At 36.5% G+C, this 20,330-nt stretch overlaps 1 protein-coding gene across 2 annotated transcripts in view; it reads right to left on the bottom strand.

The window, feature by feature from the left end:
- Positions 1–20,330, bottom strand: part of UBE2W (ubiquitin conjugating enzyme E2 W) — a 73,042-nt gene that overhangs the window by 23,116 nt on the left and 29,596 nt on the right. For both annotated transcript variants that reach the window (XM_042924394.1, XM_042924393.1), the window contains exons 2-3: positions 11,387–11,478; positions 5,492–5,594 (exon numbers count right to left, since the gene is read on the bottom strand). In XM_042924394.1, coding sequence (XP_042780328.1) covers positions 5,492–5,594; positions 11,387–11,478 — 195 coding nt within the window. The remainder of the gene's footprint in view (positions 1–5,491; positions 5,595–11,386; positions 11,479–20,330) is intronic.

The following is a 20,330-nucleotide window of genomic DNA, read 5'->3' on the forward strand; positions in this document are numbered from 1 at the left end:
ATCAGGTATCCTAGATGCTAGACAACTTAAAGCAATAAAAATGGTTATTTAAAACTTTGGAAAGCTTAACCCCCTTCACATGAAAGAACAAGGAGAATCACACTGTGAGAACACTATTTTCTGGATCTCTGCAATGAAGGAGTATTGAGCAACAGAACGAAAGGGTCCACGTTGAGGGGGCATGAATAGGAAGGGGGATAAGGAGAAAGCGACCTGCCCCAGTGTTTCTAAAGCTTTGTAATCAAGGCAACTATATTTCCAGCACAAATCAGTATGGTTTCAGGACCAAGTACAGTGTTCTCTTCCCCCTAAAAAAATACTTCCCCACCTGTTTCTAAAATGCCTAAAATTTCTTCAACAAAAATTAAGAGTTGAAAAGCTTAATTAAAAACAAGGTATAACCAGGACATTTGCAAGATAATATAGATGTGTTTCAGTCTCATTGCATTCAAATGGGATGTTTTGACAGAGAAAGACGGTATAAGATCATAGATATTTGGAACAGAAGGGCTGCTAATGTGACGAAGTAGAAAGGAAAAGAAGCAAAACACTAGACACTAAACTTGAGGACTTCACAGTTTGGATGGAGAGGTGACCATACCTCCCAATTCCTTCGAGATAAATCTCCAAATCCTTCATACTGCAAGACTCTCTTGGATAAACCCCAAAACATCCTTCCTTTTTCATCTTCTCCCACAGCCCTCCAGCATCTATACATAAAACTATATTTGCTCACAAATCTCAGAAGAGGCCACGTCTTCTTGTGACTTGCTCCACTTTTGACATAAATTCTTCCTGTACTTTAAGTCCCAGTACAAACAGGTTTTTCTGTCTCATCTTTTTTTTTTTTTAAATTTTTTTTTAACGTTTTATTTATTTTTGAGACAGAGACAGAGCATGAATGGGGGAGGGGCAGAGAGAGAGGGAGACACAGAATCGGAAGCAGGCTCCAGGCTCTGAGCCATCAGCCCAGAGCCCGACGCGGGGCTCTCTCACGGACCGCGAGATCGTGACCTGAGCTGAAGTCGGCCGCTTAACCGACTGAGCCAACCAGGCGCCCCACGGTCTCCTCATCTGAATCTAAATTGGTCACTGCTTTCCCTTTTGCTCCCAAAGCATACAATTCATACTTCAATTTATGGTCCATCTAGTTGCCTAGGTCAAAAGTTGTGGAAGTCTTCTCTGTCTCCTTTCCCTCATTCATATTCCTCAATTCATGAGCAAATCCTGTTGGCTCAACCTTTAAAGGTCCAAAATATGGCCACCTTCCATAGTCTCCACTGCTACCCTTCTGGTGCAAGCCACCATCACCTCTCACCTGGATTAATGCAATAATAGTCTGGTCTCCCTGTACTCTTGTACACCCAACAATCAATGTGCCACACAACAGCCACATTTTTCCTTTTAAGTAGGATGTCATTCCTCTGCTCAAAATATTCAAAGATTTTTCATCTCATTCTGAGTAAAAGTCAAAATTCTTACAATGGGATATAAATGTCCTACACCATTTATGATGGACCCTCCAGCCCAAATTATCTCTCATACCTATGCCCTCCACCCCTTACAGAATGAATTAATCTGTGTCTGACTATCCACATACCTAACCAATTATTAAAGGCAGGCCCGATGCCTTTTAATTTCTGTACTCTTTTTTATCTCTCAAGTACAGAGCACAGTATTTGGCACATAATTCATGTTTAAATACCCATTAATTCAAAACCAACCAATCACTTACCTGGATCCTAGCACAGAAAAACAATATAATACAGAAAGATACTTTATTTTCTGTATGGCTGATGGTAAGTGCACATTAGCAGAAAACAGTGATGGAAAAGTGCCTCATCTCTGCTCCTAATATAAAAAGGTTTTGTTGTCGTTATTGTTTCTTTTAAAGCAAATGACCGGGCCAAACACCTGTTTAGACAGGCAGCTTTTTCACTATAAAGTGAGATATATGAGAAATTAACTAAAACTAGTAGGGAAAGAAAACACAAAAGACTATAAAGTTAATACAGTCTTAAAGATCTAACTTACAGATGCAAAAGTACTAAGCTCACAACAGACTGGCTTATTTTAGGTTTATTTTCCCAAATTCTACTTTTGTAAGTAGTGGTATATTCAGTACTAATTATTGCACAGGAAGATCAAAAACTAATTTTCCAGAAACTGCCAGTGTTTCTGGGTCTCATCAAATAAAATCTGTGGTGAATGAGGAATTTTACTGCCTTGGAGTGGTTCTAATCACTTCCCCAGGGCAATAGACCAATGGAAAGTTTCAGTTATTGGAAAACCTCAAAGTTGATATGCACATCAAGCAACTGACTGTTAGACCATTATAATTATTTTCTAATCATATAGACGATGTGATTAATAAAAGCTAAAAAAATAATTTTAAAGTATTACTAGACTTAGAGCAGCTCTTCTCAATCATGGATACTAGAATACACAGCTTCTGTGGAGTGATGTTAAAAAGGAATCCTCAAAGAAGATGTGGTGTATATATACACAATGGAATACTACTCTGCAACCAAAAAGAACGAAATCTTGCCATTTGCGACAACATGGATAAACTAGAGTATACTATGCTAGGCGAAATAAATCAGTTAAGACATATGATTTCACTCATATGTGGAATTTCAGAAACTCAACAGATGAACATAGGGGAAGGGAAGGAAAAATAAGATAAAAACAGAGAGGGAGGCAAAAATAGACTCTTAAATACAGAGAACAAACTAGGGGTTGCTGGAGGGGTGCTGGGTGGGAGGATGGGCTAAATGGGTAATGGGCATTAAGGAGGGCACTTGTGATGAGCACTGGGTGTTGTATGTAAGTGATGAATCACTAAATTCTATTCCTGAAACCAGTATTATGCTATATGTTAACTAACTTGGATTAAAAAACATACACACACACACACACACACACACACACACACACACACACACACACACATTGAATAAATCAATGTTGAATAAAAACCATGAGAAGAGTGGGTAAAAAAAAAAAAGAAAAAAAGGAATCCCCACAGTCCAAAAGACTGGGAACAACTGCCCAGAGCTTTCAAAGTTATCATTCTATATACAATCCTTCACTTTTAGAGATACTATTACTGTCTAGATAAATAGGCATTTTCCCCATTCTGGTACTCAGACCTAATTGGCAGCATGGAAAGAGGTAACTTGGGTTTTAAGTCTTGACTATCCTACAAGTTAGCTTTTAAACCATGAACAAGACATTTTACTTCTATAGACTTCACTTTCTTCACTTACAAGAATGAATCCATCTTCCCTAACCACTTCATTAGAGCTGTTACAAGACAAAATCAGAATGGAATTTACAGTATATGATACAAATATTACTACATAGAAGTCATGGAGGTAAATGTGAGGCATTAGAAGTTTTATGGAGGAGGATAGGGATTGTTGTAGTAGTGGTGGTAGTGTTGTGTGTCTGTGCAAACCAATGAGGTAATTGCGCCTTCAGAGAAATCTAACAGCACTGTAAAAGGATGGTGGGGGATGGAAAGAACTAGAGGCTATTACATAATAGCCCGCATGAAAGATAGAAACTCGGGAGTACACCACTGACTGTAAGATAAGAAGGGACTGACTTAAGCACTGCAAAAGGACCTCAAAAGCTGCATTTAACGGTGAAGAAAAGAATTTCAACAAAAGCAGACAGATGGACAATAACCCAAGGAAAAAATTTTTTTTTCTTATTTTATTATTGGAAAAGATTTGAGTTTAGAAGTGTTAAATTTGAGACATCTGGAGGTACTTAAGTAGCAACATCCAACAAGGGTGTGAAATTAAACCTCAGGAAGAGGTTGTACACATAACTGTAGATCTGGGAGTTAGCTGCTTAAAATGGTTGAAGACATTAGAGAAAAGAGTGAGAAGTATCAGGGGTAGTGAATAAAGAATCCCAAATCAGAAGAATCAGAAAAGTGGGCAGAAGTCAAACCAGGGAAGGACAAAAAAAATTTTTGAGATATGATAGAATTCATTATATATGTTCTAACTTACAGAAATATTCAAGATGAAATTCAAATGATGCTGCAGAGTGATATTTGATTTAGAATTAAATGCTAAGGAGAGAGTTTAGAGGACACTTTTGCCTTGGTTCCTATTTACAGAAATATTATCTTCCTCTGATAAAACATGAAAAAACAATCTGTGGGCTCCTGGAGTAAGCCTTCTCCAATATCCCTCTAGTCAACATTTTGGAGTTCATAAATCACATTCTTCCTTCATATACCTTCCAAAAACTTAGCTGAAGTGAAGTAGAACAGGTTGAAGGTGAGAAGGGGATACCTGAGACCACACTGCCTTTAAGCATTAACAATCTGAAATGATGCTGATAAGCCAAAAGGCAACAAAAGGTGAAGATGGTTTTCTAGAGAGAAAGAAGATGTTTGCTTTGGTTTCTGATCATAGTCTACAGGTGCTTATTATAGAGGCCTAAAGGTCATTACCCTTGGCTTTATTTTTATGAAATAATAAAAATAAGCTTATCTTAATTTTCTGCTCACATTAAAAAACTGTAGCACTCAGAGTCCAGTTCCATTTAATTCTGTGCCTTAAAACAATGACGTCTTTATTTATAGCACAATACAATAACTGGCTTCCATCTGTACCCCTACATGGCCAAGAGCACTGTTAGGTATATTCTATTTAAAGTGGTAATAAAATATGATTTTCCTCAAAAATAACGTATTTTAGCACTTCAAATGTTGAATTTTAGGTATTTGGGGAATTTCATTATCCATAACCTCATTATCCAGCAATATGAGACACAGGTGGCATTAAGTCTTAACATTTTGCCACTAGTAACTCATTCACCCATCTTCCAAGCCAGCAATGTGGACGCCATCCTAGAGTCTCCTTTTCTCTAACTTCCAAGGATTAATCATTCACCAGTTAAACAGCTCTCAAAAAAGTTCTATCACCATTATCATTTGTCTAAGTATTAACCTATTACCTAAACTAACTGTGCCTCAAATTATAATGATCAGATTTAGGGCTTATGTTTAGATATTCAACATCTTGTAACATGTTCTATCTTTACAGTACTAAAAGCCTACAAAGACAGCATGTTCATGCAAAATCAAGAAAGTGTTCCTTTCAACAAAGCACTGCCTCCTCACAATTATTCTATCATCTTATTTTGGAATAAGTGCCTCCAGGTATTCCAAAATGTTAAATTCTCCCACAACCCCTGGGCCTGGGTTAGATTTCCAAACCCTTTTCCGCTAACATCTATGAATAAGAACAATGTTAACCTCTTGGAAGTACAAAAGCAAAGTCCTAATCTCAATAAAGTAAATGTTCCTAAGATCTTGATTATATTACAAATAAGAAAAAGGAACAAATCTATTTACATAATTATAATGGATTTCTTTTTTTAAGTTTGCATTTAGTGAAAAGGCACTAATTTAGTATTTTGCTATAATCTAAAAACACAATAAAATATTAAAAAGCAAGGCAGTTACCTGAGGAGAGTCAAAAGGGTATCGACTACTAAACTTAAATAGAAGTTGAAATTTTTCTCCTTCATATAAGGTACCTGGTGCACCTTCCATGTCTACAATCCACCTAGAACAGGAAAAAAAATTTAAAAACTTCAGATAAGAGGAATTGGGATGAGAAAGAGAAAAGGAACACTGAAGACTTCCTCTATGCCAGGCATTAGCTTGCAACAGCACGTTTCATCCTACTGCACATTAACTCCCTCGCCCTATTCCCTTCTCTGACACTCAAGGGTTATTTAACCAGATCAAAGTCAGACAACTAGCAGAGGACAGGGCCAAATTTTAACCCAGGTCTAAAAACACAAAATAAAACCCAACTCAAGTGTGCTGACATTAAAGCCTGTGCTCTTTATTTTATGCAGAAATTATTATATGCAGGAACACTATTTTTATAACACTATTTATTATATGCAGAAACACTATTTCTGCAATGATTGAAAAGATTTTATAGATAACATGAAACAAATGAACTGCCTTTCTGATGTCATTTTAGAAACAATGGTGGAAGTAGATATCAACAACGACTAGAGAATCATGGCCGTTAGACACATCTTCTCATCAGTACTCTAGAGAAGACTAAACAGGAAAAAGAAGCTAAGCTGACATCAGTCCACTTACTCCGATGGCTATTCAAGGCTCTATATGCCTTTCCTTTGTGTCTTATGTTTCAGTTGTTTAATAAAACTTAGAAGAGATTTCTATGGCCTCTTTACAAGCATACTTTGTTTCCACATATAACAATCATGAATACAAATCTGTTTATAATTATAGTCTGTACGCTTATCTCTTGCTCTTTTAATTTATTTTTCAGTAATCTCTACACCCAAAATAGTGCTCAAACTTAAAACCCTGAGATCAAGAGTCGCATGCTCTACAGACCAAGCCAGCCAGACACCTATCTCTTGCTCTTTTAAAAAAAAAGGAGGAACAGGAGTAGAACAAGGGTTATGGTGGCAAAGATGATAGGGTCACATTGCGAAGCAAAAATGGACCAGTCATAAGAATGAATTCCTAATTATCTCTCTGGCCAATTCCTTTCCTCTTAAATTTTTTAGGTATAAAAATGTATTACTTTACGTACAGGGAAACAAAAGGAAGTAATATTGAGAATACAGGGTTGGGGTTCTAGTCACGATTCCATATACTATGGACTTTAGAGTATGTAAAATAATGTGTCTACTCTCTGAAAGCATTCAGCTAACACATACAGGCCCTTAAGAACATAGCTATTCATTTTCAGAATGCGTGTTGAATACTATACATGGCAATAAAAAATATAAGCCAAGAGCCAATATTTTATCATGAAATTACACAGGTCTGTCCTTTAGCTGTGTGGCCATGAGTAAGCTGTTTTACCTTTCTTGTTTGAACTATTTCAATTGTAAAATTGATATTAAAAACAAGTTAAAATTTCATTGAAAATAGATATTCATCTCAAAGTGTTGGGAAGATAAATCGCATAGCACGTTCCTGATATTAGAACCAGTACGCAGTAAATTAAATATAATGCAGGGATACCTGGGTGGCTCAGTCAGTTAAGTGTCTGACTTCGGCTCAGGTCATGATCTCATGGTTCGTGAGTTCGAGCCCCCCACCCCGCCCCAAGTTGGGCTCTGTGCTGACAGCTCAGAGCCTGGAGCCTGCTTCAGATTTTGTGTGTGTGTGTGTGTGTGTGTGTGTGTGTGTGTGTGTGTGTGTCTCTCTGTGCCCCTCCCCCACTCACACTCCGTGTCTCAAAAATGAATAAAAACGTTCAGAAAATGTATAATGCATAAACTGCATTAAAAACAAAAACCTATTCTCTTTAAAAACTGGGTCCTTTCTAGCTATCTTGACATCCACTATGCAGTGATTATTCCAAGGAAAAATCAGAGGACTTCCTGGTGCCCTTTCTTTCTGTTTAAAGGCAAATTTTAGGATATAATGTACCACAAATTTACATGTGATTGATCCAAACACAGCTTTTAAATAATAGCTAAGCAAATATCTCAGTAATCCTTCCAATACCTGGGTGAAATCGGTCAAAGAAGGCATAATTTTCAACACTGTACAGGGTAATTTTAAATAACTTTTGCTAATTAAAAAAGTAATGCATGTTTGTTCACCACAGAAAATTTAGAAAGGTATAAATAAACAAAAGTCGCCCAAAGATAATCACTGTTGAAATTTTTTGGGTACATTTCATTCTAGTCATTTTGTAGTTTCTTTATCTATGATATTGACATCTAATAGTTGAATTATGTGCACACTTAAATTATATACATTCAAATCACCAGTGTTTATGATTCCAATTATGGGTACATGCCCCTGAGGATGAATATGGGAGAAGTTTCAGTTCTTAACTTCCTGTGAATAACTATTGTTCTAGGATTCTAATGTTTAAACAGGTATTTTTCATGCATTCATAACTCCCACTAACCAAAAAAACAACCAACTATTCCCTTCTGGAGGAAAAACCAGCTCTGTTGGATATATTAAGACAGGATACATACCAATATTGCCTCTCTAAGGATTTTCACAGGTAATTAGGACTATACAAAATTTTTGTGTTTCATGCTATCAGCTGTAACTCAGGGGATGCCATTTCACTGAGAAACCATTTCCCAATTATAGATATTTACATTGTTTCCAAATTGTCCCCAGAAATAGTAATGTTGAAAGAAGTATAGTTAGTTCTAAGTTAATTTTGTTTTTTTAAATAAGCTCTATGTCCACCAACATGGGGCTTAAACTCATAACCCAGAGATCAAGAGTGGCATGTTCTACTGAATGAGCCAACCAGGTGCCCCTGGGCTAATCTTTCTGTATCTCTGTTCCTTCCTTAAGAAGCATGGGTTTATTTCTTAGGTCAAAGGATATGACACTCTGATTTTTAAATATCTTAATATATGCCACCAAACTGTCTTCCAGAAAGCTTAATGTGCTTTCATTATAATTCTTATCCCACTTAAACACATATTTTAAGATAGAATTTTTTAAGAGTATTTATAGATCCTGGAAGATAAAGATACAAAACTTTTGTGATTGATTTACAATAAATTATTTTAAAAGAAAAACTGCCTGACAAACCTCTCTAAATGACAGGTTTATCCTGCAACAAAGACACTGCTGTTTTGGTAGTTATAATATAATATGGTATAATTACTTGATACAAATGTTTCCATTTATAAAAATGTAAAACAGGGGCGCCTGGGTGGCTCAGTCAGTTGAGGGTCTGACTTCGGCTCAGGTCAGGATCTCATGATTCAAGAGTTTGAGCCCCGCGTCAGGTTCTGTGCTGACAGCTCAGGGCCTGGAGCCTGCTTCAGATTCTGCGTCTCCTTCTCTCTCTGCCCCTCCCCCACTTGCACTCTGTTTCTCGAAAATAAATAAACATTAAAAAAAAAAAAATTTTTAAATGCAGAACATTCCATTAACATTTTATAAATCATTGTGTTGTGTAGTCCTCCTGCCCCACCAAAAAAAGACTGAAAGAGGAAGCACTTATTACTAATGAAAATGGAATATATTCTGTTTAATTATACAGAACAAAAAAAAAAATCACATAATTATACAGAACAAATGCCATACATTCCATTTTCAAATTTTGTTTGATGGAAATGAAAAATCAATTGAGAGTTACAAAAAGAAATGGAAGAACCTTAAATGCATATTACTAAGTAAAAGAGATCTGAAAGGCTACTTACTGTATGGTTCCAACTATATGACATTCTGAGAAAGGGAAAACTACAGAGAAAGTAAGAAGATCAGTGGTTGGGGGAGGTGATGAATAGCTGGAGCACAGGGGATTTTTAGGCCAATGAAAACATTCTGTATGATACCATAATGATAATACAGGTCACTGTACATTTGCCCAAATCCTTAGAAACATCAAGAATGAATTACAATGTAAACTACAGACTCTGCGTAATTATGATGTGCCAATCATAATTCATCAATTATAACCAATATACCACTCTGGGGGCAAGATGTTGATAATGGGGGAGACTGCGTTTGTGAGAGCAGAGGATGTATGAGAAATCTGTATCTTCTGCTCAGTTTTGCAGGGAACCTAAAAATACTTGCGAACCCAGCAATGTTTTAAAATGATTGTTATAGAGATAGAAATCTACACTACATTTTCAAACATCAATATCCATCCAACCATCAATAGATCCATTCTTCATATCCCTGTTCTTAAAAGGCTTGAGTTCTGTCTTAAGTACTGACTCAAGTATCAAAGTCAAAGGTAACCAAAATTGTTTCTCTAAAGGGATAAATATGCCCATGAATTTTTTTTCTTTTACATGTTTGTTTGAGAAAGAGGGGGAGAGAGAAAGGAGAGAATCCCAAGCAGGCTCTGTGCTGACAGTGGGGTTTGATCCCATGAACCATGAGATCATGACCTGAGCTGAAATCAAGAGTTAGACACTTGGCTGACTGAGCCATACAGGTGCCCTAGTCCATGAATTTTGGTCACTTTTGCTCTCTGGACCTAGACTATCACTAAGTATTTGCCCTACAACTTGGTCTACAGTATACTTTTATCTTGTTGCCTCCTATCCCTTTTATGTTTTTGGAGTTGTTTTTTTTTTTTTTTTTAAGAAGAGGGTTCATTATTTTAAATTCCACCACTACCCCCCCCCCCCAATTTCAGAACACTTACCCTTGTCTAATAAAATATTAAATCAAAGGAGTGGTAAAAGATAGACTACACAGGGTTGGAGACTTAAAGTGATACCCTTGAAAATGTTTCAAACTAATTCAAATGCTCATTTTTATGCAAGAGGACACATATCTCTCTACCCTTCCTGGTACTGTATCTGGGAAAAGATTTCACTTCTTTACTCCCAAGGAAGGAGCGGAATTAGAATATTTCTGTGTCTTCCTTTCATGCTTCACTTTTTCATCCTCATGAAGAAGTTTCTTATCTATTAAAAGAGGTTGTTGAGGGTCTGACATTCATTTATTTACCCTTCTGTACAGGGCAACTACTGTGTTCATGGGATGGAGACACCTCTTGACTATTACTCTCTTTAAACCTTTACATGTGGTTTTGAAAACTGTGATAAACAACTTCATGCCAAATTGTGTTATTTAAGATGAAGATCATTTCATAAATGAAGACAGACCTAAGTTTTTAAATGCTGCCTTCTTAGCAAGAGACATTTTAAAACACTACTAATCAGGGGCACCTGGGTGGTTCAGTTGTTTTAAGCGTCTGACTTCGGCCCAGGTCATGATCTCACGGTTCATGAGTTTGAGCCCTGTGTTGGGCTCTGTGCTGACAGCTCACAGCCCAGAGCCTGCTTCTGATTCTGTGTCTCCCTCTCTCTCTCTGCCCCTGCCCTGCTCGCACTCTGTCCCTCTCTCAAAAATAAACACTAAAAAAAAAAAAAAATTAGTAATCAAACATATGGTTTTAAAAAACAAAGGGTTACAAATCATACATTATATATAATGTATATGATATTACATAACACCAAACTGTATATATAAATGCATAGAATAAGATCTATTTGTTTATCTCTTGATAGAAGAGAGTGGAATTAAATATGAAAATTCTACATTAAAAAAGTAAGTATATATTCATACATTACACTAATAATAAATGAAACATGTAAGTACTTCAAAAATTAACTACCAGGACACCTGGGTGGCTCAGTAGGTTAAGCATCTGACTTCAGCTCGGGCTCAGGTCATGATCTCACGATTCATGAGTTTAAGCCCCACATCTGACTGTCGGCCCACTTCACATCCTCTGTCCCCTTCTCTCTCTGCCCCTCCCCGGCTCGTGTGCATGTGTGCTCTCTTTCTTTCAAAAATAAGTAAACATTAAGTAATAATAATAATAATAATAATAAATTAACTACTTACTGTGTAATTGAATTTTGAACACTCTTTTCATTTAAAGTCATTCCGGGAGGTGGGTCATTTTGCAAAGCCAAAAGTTCTTTCTGCAATCGTTTCTAGAAAAGAGTATCAATAATAATTTGTACTTTAAGAAAAATGACAATGTAAATATCCTTCTACACAGAATGAAATCCTTGATTAAATTTCCTCCATAGGCTCATATCTTTTCAAGTCCCTTACACCTTGTATGTATGCCTCACTCTCAAAGTTTTAATTGCTTGTCCCATAATTCACAATCAAAAGATTTCCAAATATATTTGAAAACATTGATGCTGTAAAGTGGTTATGAAGAGCAGCCAGCTACCTACAAAACTTCACTGTTACTCCACTGGGGTTACAAGATCTCAGCCTAGGTTTTAAACGCTTAAAAGTTTCACCACTGTTTCCTTTACTGCTTTCCAATTGTAAAAACCACAGTTCTCCATCATCCTTAAAAAAGGTGTCATTTCAGACATGCAAGCTTTTCAGAGAAACTATACAAGTAACCACTCATGCAAAAAGCCTTTAAATTTAAAATTTTAAATAATTTAAATAATTTAAATTTAAATAATTTAATTTACAATTTACAGCCCATATTTGTTTTCTTAAATAGGGTATCTGCACATAATTTAAACTATCAATATCAGAATATAACATATCTGGGCCCAAGATATGCAGTTATTTTTCCACATAACCCAAATGACTATGTATTTACATTCTTGTTTATAAGTTTTTACTGTTCAACTCTTCTGTTATCACTAGTGGACATTCTTTTTCAGTATACAACAAAGCAAAACAAAAACCATAGAAGGCTGCAACTTATGGGTTTAAAAATCAAATAACCCATGTTATTATAAATTATTTCATGTAACATTATAAATACTCTTAATGAGCATCTTTTCTTGGAATAAAGTAGACCAAAATGGGTATCTGTTCAGAACTCAACAATTCTCTACTTAAAAGCTAGTTTGTGCTGTTGCTGGACAATCAAGTATCACTAACAAATATTTCTAGACCTTTTCAGTTTATGATGCCTTTAAGTAAGTTTAACAGCATCCAATACCACTACAGATTGGAAAACTCTTCCCTTCTCGGGGCGCTTAGGTGGCTCAGTCGGTTAAGCGACCAACTCTTGATTTTGGCTCAGGTCATGATCTCACCGTTCATGAGTTTGAGCCCCACGTCCGGCTGTGTGCTGATAGTGCAGAGCTTACTTGGGATTCATATTCCCATTCTCTCTCTCTCTCTCTCTCAAAATAAAGAAATAAAAAACAAACAAACAAACAAACAAAAAAACCTCCTGCCTTCTCTGTTGAGAATCACTGGAAAAGAACTTATTAATAGGCACACACACTTGGCCCACAAGCAGGTATCTGTGGACTACCACACCTTTACTTTGGTCTCTGTGGCCTTTCTGCAATTACCTCCTACATTTGTTTGGCTCTCCCTCACAATGAGGACAGACTATGTTTTTGATCACAGCATCCCCAGGGTCTAGAATATGCTCAAAAACATCGATAATAAGTTACTAAATGTTAAAAAACCAAAAAAAAAAATTCTAAATTCCTAAATGGCTCTTAAAGTGGCCAAGAATGAAATCTTTCCTTAGATCCTGCAGTATCATAATTGCTAGTAAAATGAAAATAAGGTATCAACTACTTGCAATTTCTGATCTCAGCTGCCTTCCAAAATGCAAAATAATTACAAATTGAAAAGCAGTTAAGAAAAATTTTAAGTATCTAAAATACAGAAATAAAGCTGCCTAAGTGACTTGTTTTGAATAAAGAAATATATTTGTGATAAAGTTCTATGTTAGAACAAGGTTTTTCATTTATTCCACTTATGTTAACAAATGTAGGTTATATGATCAAGCATATTTTTTTTCAAGTTTTAAAATTTTAATTCCAGTGTATTTAACATACAGTGTTATTATTTGTTTCAGGTATATAATACAGTGATTCAATGATCAAGTAAATTTTTTTAATGTTTATTTTTGAGACAGAGAGCATGCACACGTGCGATGGGGAGAAAGGAAGAGGGGGAGGTGCAGAGACAGAGGGGGACAGAGGATCCAAAGCGGGCTCTGGCTGACAGCAAAGAGCCCAATGTGATGCGGGGCTCAAACTCACAAACCACGAGATCATGACCTGAGCTGAAGTCAGACACTTAACTGAGCCACCCAGGTGCCCTGATCAAGTAAATTTTTATTATTTTATTTTACTATTTTTTTAAATGTTTACTTTTCAAAGAGAGAGAGAGAGAGAGAGAGCAAGCGCTCGCACAAGTGGGGAAAGGGCAGAGAAAAGGGGGCAGAGGATCTGAAATGGGCTCTGTGTTGACAGCAGAGCGCCTGATGCAGGGCTCAAACTCATGAACCACTGTAAGATCATGACCTGAGCCTAAGGTGGATGCTTAACCAACTGAGCCACCCAGGTGCCCCTCAAGTGAATTTTTAAGAACACTGGGTGCAACAAGGAAAAACTGGTATCTTCAATGAGGGACTTCTCAGAGACTTCTACATTGATTCTCCAAGGAGAAGAAGATAACAAAGAAGTTTCCAAAAGTAATGGAAACCCATTAGTGTAGAGCATCTCTGAAAAGTCTTGTTTCAATAATCACACTTTGGGTAACACTGCTGTAGAAATTCTCCAGATCTTGAGAACTTTACTAAAACAGGGAACACAAGCCCTGTTATCAAATCAAGGATATATAAGGCAATTTGCACAGGTACTAAATGAAACATAAGGATATAAAGGTAAGTTAAGAAGAGTTTTATTGGTATCATTATCCCTTATGTCTCCTGAACATAATGATTAAGAGTGCTATGAAAAAAGAAATGTTTTCCTCACCCTGACACTAATTCTTACATGTCCACAAAGAAAAAGACCTGTGATGACCAAACTCCCAAGAGAATCTCCAATTAACTCTGCTTTCTTGTATTCCCATCTTTGTGTAGTTCCTTCCCACACTGTACCAAAATTCAACAGTGTGACTAACAGAACATAGCTGAAATGATGGTATGTCACTCCCAAGATTAGGTTATAAAACAATATGGTTTACATCTTGGTCATTCTCTTTAGAATCACTTGCCGTATTGTGAACAGCCTAATTCAGAAGCCTGCATGCTAAGATTACTGGCCTCCTGCTAATAACCATGTATGATTTGGAAGCATATTCTCCAACCCTAAGCCAGTCTTTCAGATGACTGCAGCCCAGGCCAGTATCTTGCTTACAAACTCAAGAGAGACTCTAAGCCAGAACCATCCAGCTAAGCCTCTGATTCCAGACCCTTTGGGCGACATGGGATTATAAAGGTTTGTTCTTTTAAATTACTAAATTTGGAGATAATTTGTTATATAGCAACAGATAATGCAGGATCTCTGTTCCAAACTCCCCTCATGAAAAGGGGTTATAATCTACAACCCACTTTCCATTTCAATATCACAGGTCAGAATCTAAAACATTCTGAGGGGGTGAGTCACTACATAAAAAGTTTTTTTTTTTTTTTTACTGAGCGGGTGAGTCACTACATAAAAAGACAATTCATGCCAGCCCCTTAATGTCTTAGCTACTAGGCCTTAAACTACTTTGCACCCATCCACATCGCCTCCAATAAAGAGATAAAGCATGACCAACCTTTTGGGGGCTAATGCATATTTACTAAGCCCACTAATAAAAGTAATAATTCACCCATGCACTTAAAATCAAAACATAAAAAAAAAAACATACAAAGAATGGAAGGTCAAATGGTTTGTCTATTTGGCTGGTTCACAAAACAGGGAATTTATCCTTTGGTGTATTCTCAGAACAATAATTCATTGGAGAAGGCAGAACACGTCTTTAAATAAGCAATCAGTCCCCTCAAGGGTCCTTTGGATCATCTAAGAAATTGGTTCTAATGAGGTATACTCCAAAACAAAACAAAACAAAGCAACAAAGAAACTAGCCCTAAGTTACTTGAACACTGACACAGAAGCTAAAAGAGAAGGACCTAAAAATTTGATGTAAAAATAAACAAGAATTCATACTTACCTGAGGATGTAAAGAGCTAGTGATCTATTTAGAGATCATACCATGTAGTATCAATCAACAGAAAGCTATTATCACATGAGGAAAGCATTCAGCTCCTCCTATCATTGAAGACAAAGTATTATAAAAGTGGATGAGAAACACTAGCAAAAGTGATGATACCACCAGCTGTGAAAACCATCATGGCAACATGGCCGGCTTTCCCATACAGTGCTGAAAATGGCAGCTACAGACTAAAATAACTGAAGATAATAGAAACTAATTGCAGAAGGTAACGGCTGTAACCAGAGAAGCAGAACTACCCTGAAACCACTGGGAGGGGAAGAAGCTAAGAAATTTGCAATGGTTCTTGGCCAAATATCACCCTTGTGTGTACCTAAATTGGTGAGGATATGGAAAAACTAATTACATATATTGCAAATGTATCATCATTTTCTGAATCTAAGAAACATCATCAGTCTTAAGATGCACCATTATTTTATATAACCCTGGAAAAAGAAGACTACTGCCAACTGAATAGTAACACACCACTGGTAAGACATATCTTCATTTTGGATTAAATATGAAAAAACTGCATTTAAAAATCTATGAATATTGTATTAATAAAAGTTTAATTTTCTTAATACTTAAATACCAGAATTACTTGAAAAATAAAAATTAAGTTGCTGAATAAATTTAATATGCTGAAAATGATTCTTATCTCAATATTTAATACCTAACCAAAAATACATGATTTCAGTCACTCTTTAAACATGCATTTTCTTTCCAGAATTTGCATAAAAGTGCACAGACATCTTGTCCTCCCAGACAAAAAGGCCTAAAGCTACTAGCAAAAGAATTTCTTTTTCTCACCTCATTCATCAAAAATGGTCAGGCCCAGAATCTAAATGTCTGGAAGCACCACAAATCTAGAGTAAACCTGAAAAACTCCCAACTAAGCCATCATCTTATGTTGGCTCAAGTCTGAAAAACACACAGGAATCTGAGCTCTGAAGAGATCCAGATGGATTTACATAATCAGTAAGAAAGATCCTGATACATCTAAATACCTTGAGAGAGAAATGATTAAACATTTTCAGAACTGGTTTGGCTTGGGGTACCTGGCTGGCTCAGCGAATAGAGCATGCAACTCTTGATCTCAGGGTTGTGAGTTCAAGCCCCATGTTGGGCGTGAAACCTACTTAAAACAAAACAAAACAAAACAAAACAAAAAACTGATTTGGCTGTTCAGTGGCTCTGACTTCAGTAGTCCAGCCAGCACCTCCTTTTCTTTCCTTCCTCACAAAAGCAAATGGTTCAAAGTGATATGAATCCATTCTAATTTATTACCTTTGGGGGTGGGGAGTATTAAGAAAACCACTGACAAATTTTGCAACTATCATCAATGACAAGGTATTGGAACACACCACAAAACTGAAGGACACTCCAGTATGTCATAACACCACAGCTGGGAATCTCTGCTCTAGATTACAACAGCCTAGGACTTGTAACCCTGTACTTACAGTGACACCAGTTCAGTTCCTAAAATGTTTTCCAACTCAATGCATGTGAGGGATTATTCTTGAGATTTACTCTCCCCTATGACTGGGGCTTATTACTACAGTACTGGGTTGAAGAAAGAAATTAATATAGTATTAAAAGGCTGCTCTGGAGCTTAACATACCCTCTCTCCACTATTACTTCTCCAAGAATTACTACAGTAAGCTGCTTCACACCAAAGGTGAACTGTGGAAACACAAAACAGTCAACATAGTGAAGAATAGACACATTTATTATTACTCTTAACTTCACGAGATGTAAAGCCCTTGGTAGGCTCAAGCCACTTTGTATACAAAAGAGAAAAAAGCAATTTAAAAGATAATCACTTTAAAACTGTAATCACTGTATTCTAACAGTCCGATTCCATTTCCCCCAACTCAAAATATCAAAGCTATCCAAATATACACTCATAATGTTAAATCAAGCTTGAATATGCCATATGCCTCCCTGGCATAATCAAGATATGAGATAATGGATAAATACAAAGACTAACACTTTTAAATATTAAAAATTTTTAAATTAATGTGGGGACTGAGGGGATGGTTAAATAGGTGACAGGGATTGAGGAGTGTACTTATGATGGACACAAAATGATGTATGGAAGTGCTGAATTACTATCTTATACACTTGAAAGTAATAAAATACTCTGTTAATTGAATTAAAATAAAAACTTAAAACAAATTATATAGACATAAAATACATATATACATAAAATCTCAGAAGTCCAAAAAACTTTTTAAGTGTGGCAAAACTCTATCCTAAAAGAGCCCTGCTATTGTGTACTGAACATAATTTAGCCTAACAATGACTGCATTATTGTGACAGCCTTAAATAACAATGAGATCTATAAGCCCAACCAATTCTGCAGCAAATTGTGATAGTCTGATATCCTTGTTTTCCACTTGTTTTTTTTTTTTTACTGTCATCTGCTTTTTCATTGCCAATAACTTATCACAATACCTAACTTCTATTCACTGACATCTTATTTTCCTTTCTCCTCTTTTCTCTCCTTCATCTGCTGTTTCCCTCTCCGCAAGCCCACCCTGCATTACCTAGCAAAAGAGTTTATTTATTTTGTTGAATATATCACTTTATTTTTGTTTAACCATACTCATCTTCAGGGCTAGCATTAACAGTGGCAAACATTTATTCCTTCACATGCTCTTAAACCATAATATACTGTCTCAATGAAACGAACTGGAGAAATTAGGAGTAATTTCTCCAAGTCCTCATTAAATGAAAAGCATGGCCCAGTAACATCTACAAGATCACATTCTGTGTAGCACAGTGCTAAACCATGGAGTTTCATCCCAATGATGTGATCTCTGCCTCTTCAACTATTGTCATTTTCATCAATGCCCACAGTCATATATTAATTCCAGTCTTTCTTCTTCACACAGCTAAGGATGATGAGTATGACTGTATTTAAAAAAAAAAAAAAAAGTTACTATTATGGTCGTTTTGTAGTGAACATTGCTGTTTAATCTGAAGAATACATCATCAAATGAAATGTACCAGTTAGCCAAGTTGTAAATGCAACATAAAAAGTTCTTAAAGGAAATTAAAAGTGCTACTCCAGTGAACACTTGAGTGGTAAGAAAACAAAACAGCCTTTTATTGCTGATATGGACAAAGTCTGAGTGGTCTGGATAGAAGATCAAACCAGCCACAAAATTCCCATAAGCCAAAGCCTAATCCAGAACAAGGTTCTAACTCTCTTCAAATCTGTAAAGTCTGAGAAAGGTGAAGAAACGGAGAAGAAAGATTTGAAGTTAGCAGAGATTGGTTCATGAGGTTTTAAGAAAGAAGCCGTCTCTCTAAAATGAAAGTGCAAGGTGAAACAGTAAGAGATATAAAACTGCAGCAAGTTATCCAGAAGATGTAGTTAAGGTAATTAACAAGGGTGGCTACACTAAACAACAGATTTTGAGTGGAAATGAAACAGCCTTCTATTGGAAGAAGAGGCCATCTAAGACTTTCATAGCTAGAGAGAAGTCAATGCCTGGCTTCAAAGAGTCAAAGAACAGGCTGTCTCTTGTAAGGGGCTAATGTAGCTAGTGACTTTAAGTTGAAGGCAGTGCTCACTGGCCATTCCAAAAATCCTAGAGCCCTTCAGAATCACGTTAAATGTACTCTTCCTGTGCAATGTAAATGGAACAACAAAGCCTAGATGACAGCACATCTGTTTACAACATGGCTTACTGAATATTTTAAGCCTACTCTTGAGACCTACTGCTCAGGGAAAAAAAGCTTCCTTTCAAAATAATACTACTCACTGACAATGTACTTGATCACCCAAGAGTTCTTATGGAGACGTGCAACAAGATTAATGTTTTCATGCCAGCAAACAAAATCCATTCTGCAGCCCAAGGATCGAGAAGTAATTCTGACTTTCAAGTCTTTACTTAAGAAATACACAGCTGCCATAGACAGTGATTCTTCTGATGCATCTGGACAAAGTAAACTGAAAACCTTCTGGAAAAGATTCACCATTCTAGATGCCATTAAAAACATGTGTGATTTGGGGCACCTGGGTGGCTCACTAAGTTAAGCACCCGACTCTTGATTTCAGCTTGGGTCATGATCTCACGGCTCATGGATTTGAGCCCCACATAAAGCTCTGTGCTGACAGTGCAGAACCTGCTTGGGAGTCTCTCTCTCTCAAAAAAAAAAAAAAAAAAAAAAAAAAAAAAAAAAAAAAAAACCAAAAAAACCCCTGTATGATTCATGGAAAGAAGTCGAAATATTAACATTAACAGAAGTGTGTAGAAAAAATGGATTCCAGCTCTCATGGATGACTTTGAGGGGTTCAAGACTTCAGTGGAAGAAGTAACTGCAGATGTGGTGGAAACAGCAAGATCTAGAAGTGGACCCTAAAGATGTGACTGAATTGTTGGAATCTCATGATAAAACTTTAACAGATAAGGAGTTGCACCATATGGATGAGCAAAGAAAGTGGTTTTTTGATTTGGAATCCATTCCTGGTAAAAATGCTGTCACTTTCTGAAATGACAAGAAAGGATTTAGAGTATTACATAAACTCAGTTGATAAAGCAGTGGCAGGGTTTGAGGATTGACTCCAACTTTAAAAGAAGTTCTACTGTGGTTCAGATGCTGTCAAACAGCATCAAATGCTACAGAGATATCATTCCTGAAAGGAAGAGTTGATCAATGCTGCAAATTTCATTGTCTGATTTCATATAATTGCCACAGCCACCCCAACCTTCAGCAACCACCACCCTGATCAGTCAATGACCATCAACATCCAGGCAAGAAGCTCCACAAGCAAAACAGATTACAATTCACTAACAGCTCAATGGAGGTTAGCATTTTTAGCAGTTTTTTAATTAAGCTATGCACA

Source organism: Panthera leo, chromosome F2 (genome assembly GCF_018350215.1).
Source record: "Panthera leo isolate Ple1 chromosome F2, P.leo_Ple1_pat1.1, whole genome shotgun sequence".
NCBI classification, from domain to species: domain Eukaryota; kingdom Metazoa; phylum Chordata; class Mammalia; order Carnivora; family Felidae; genus Panthera; species Panthera leo.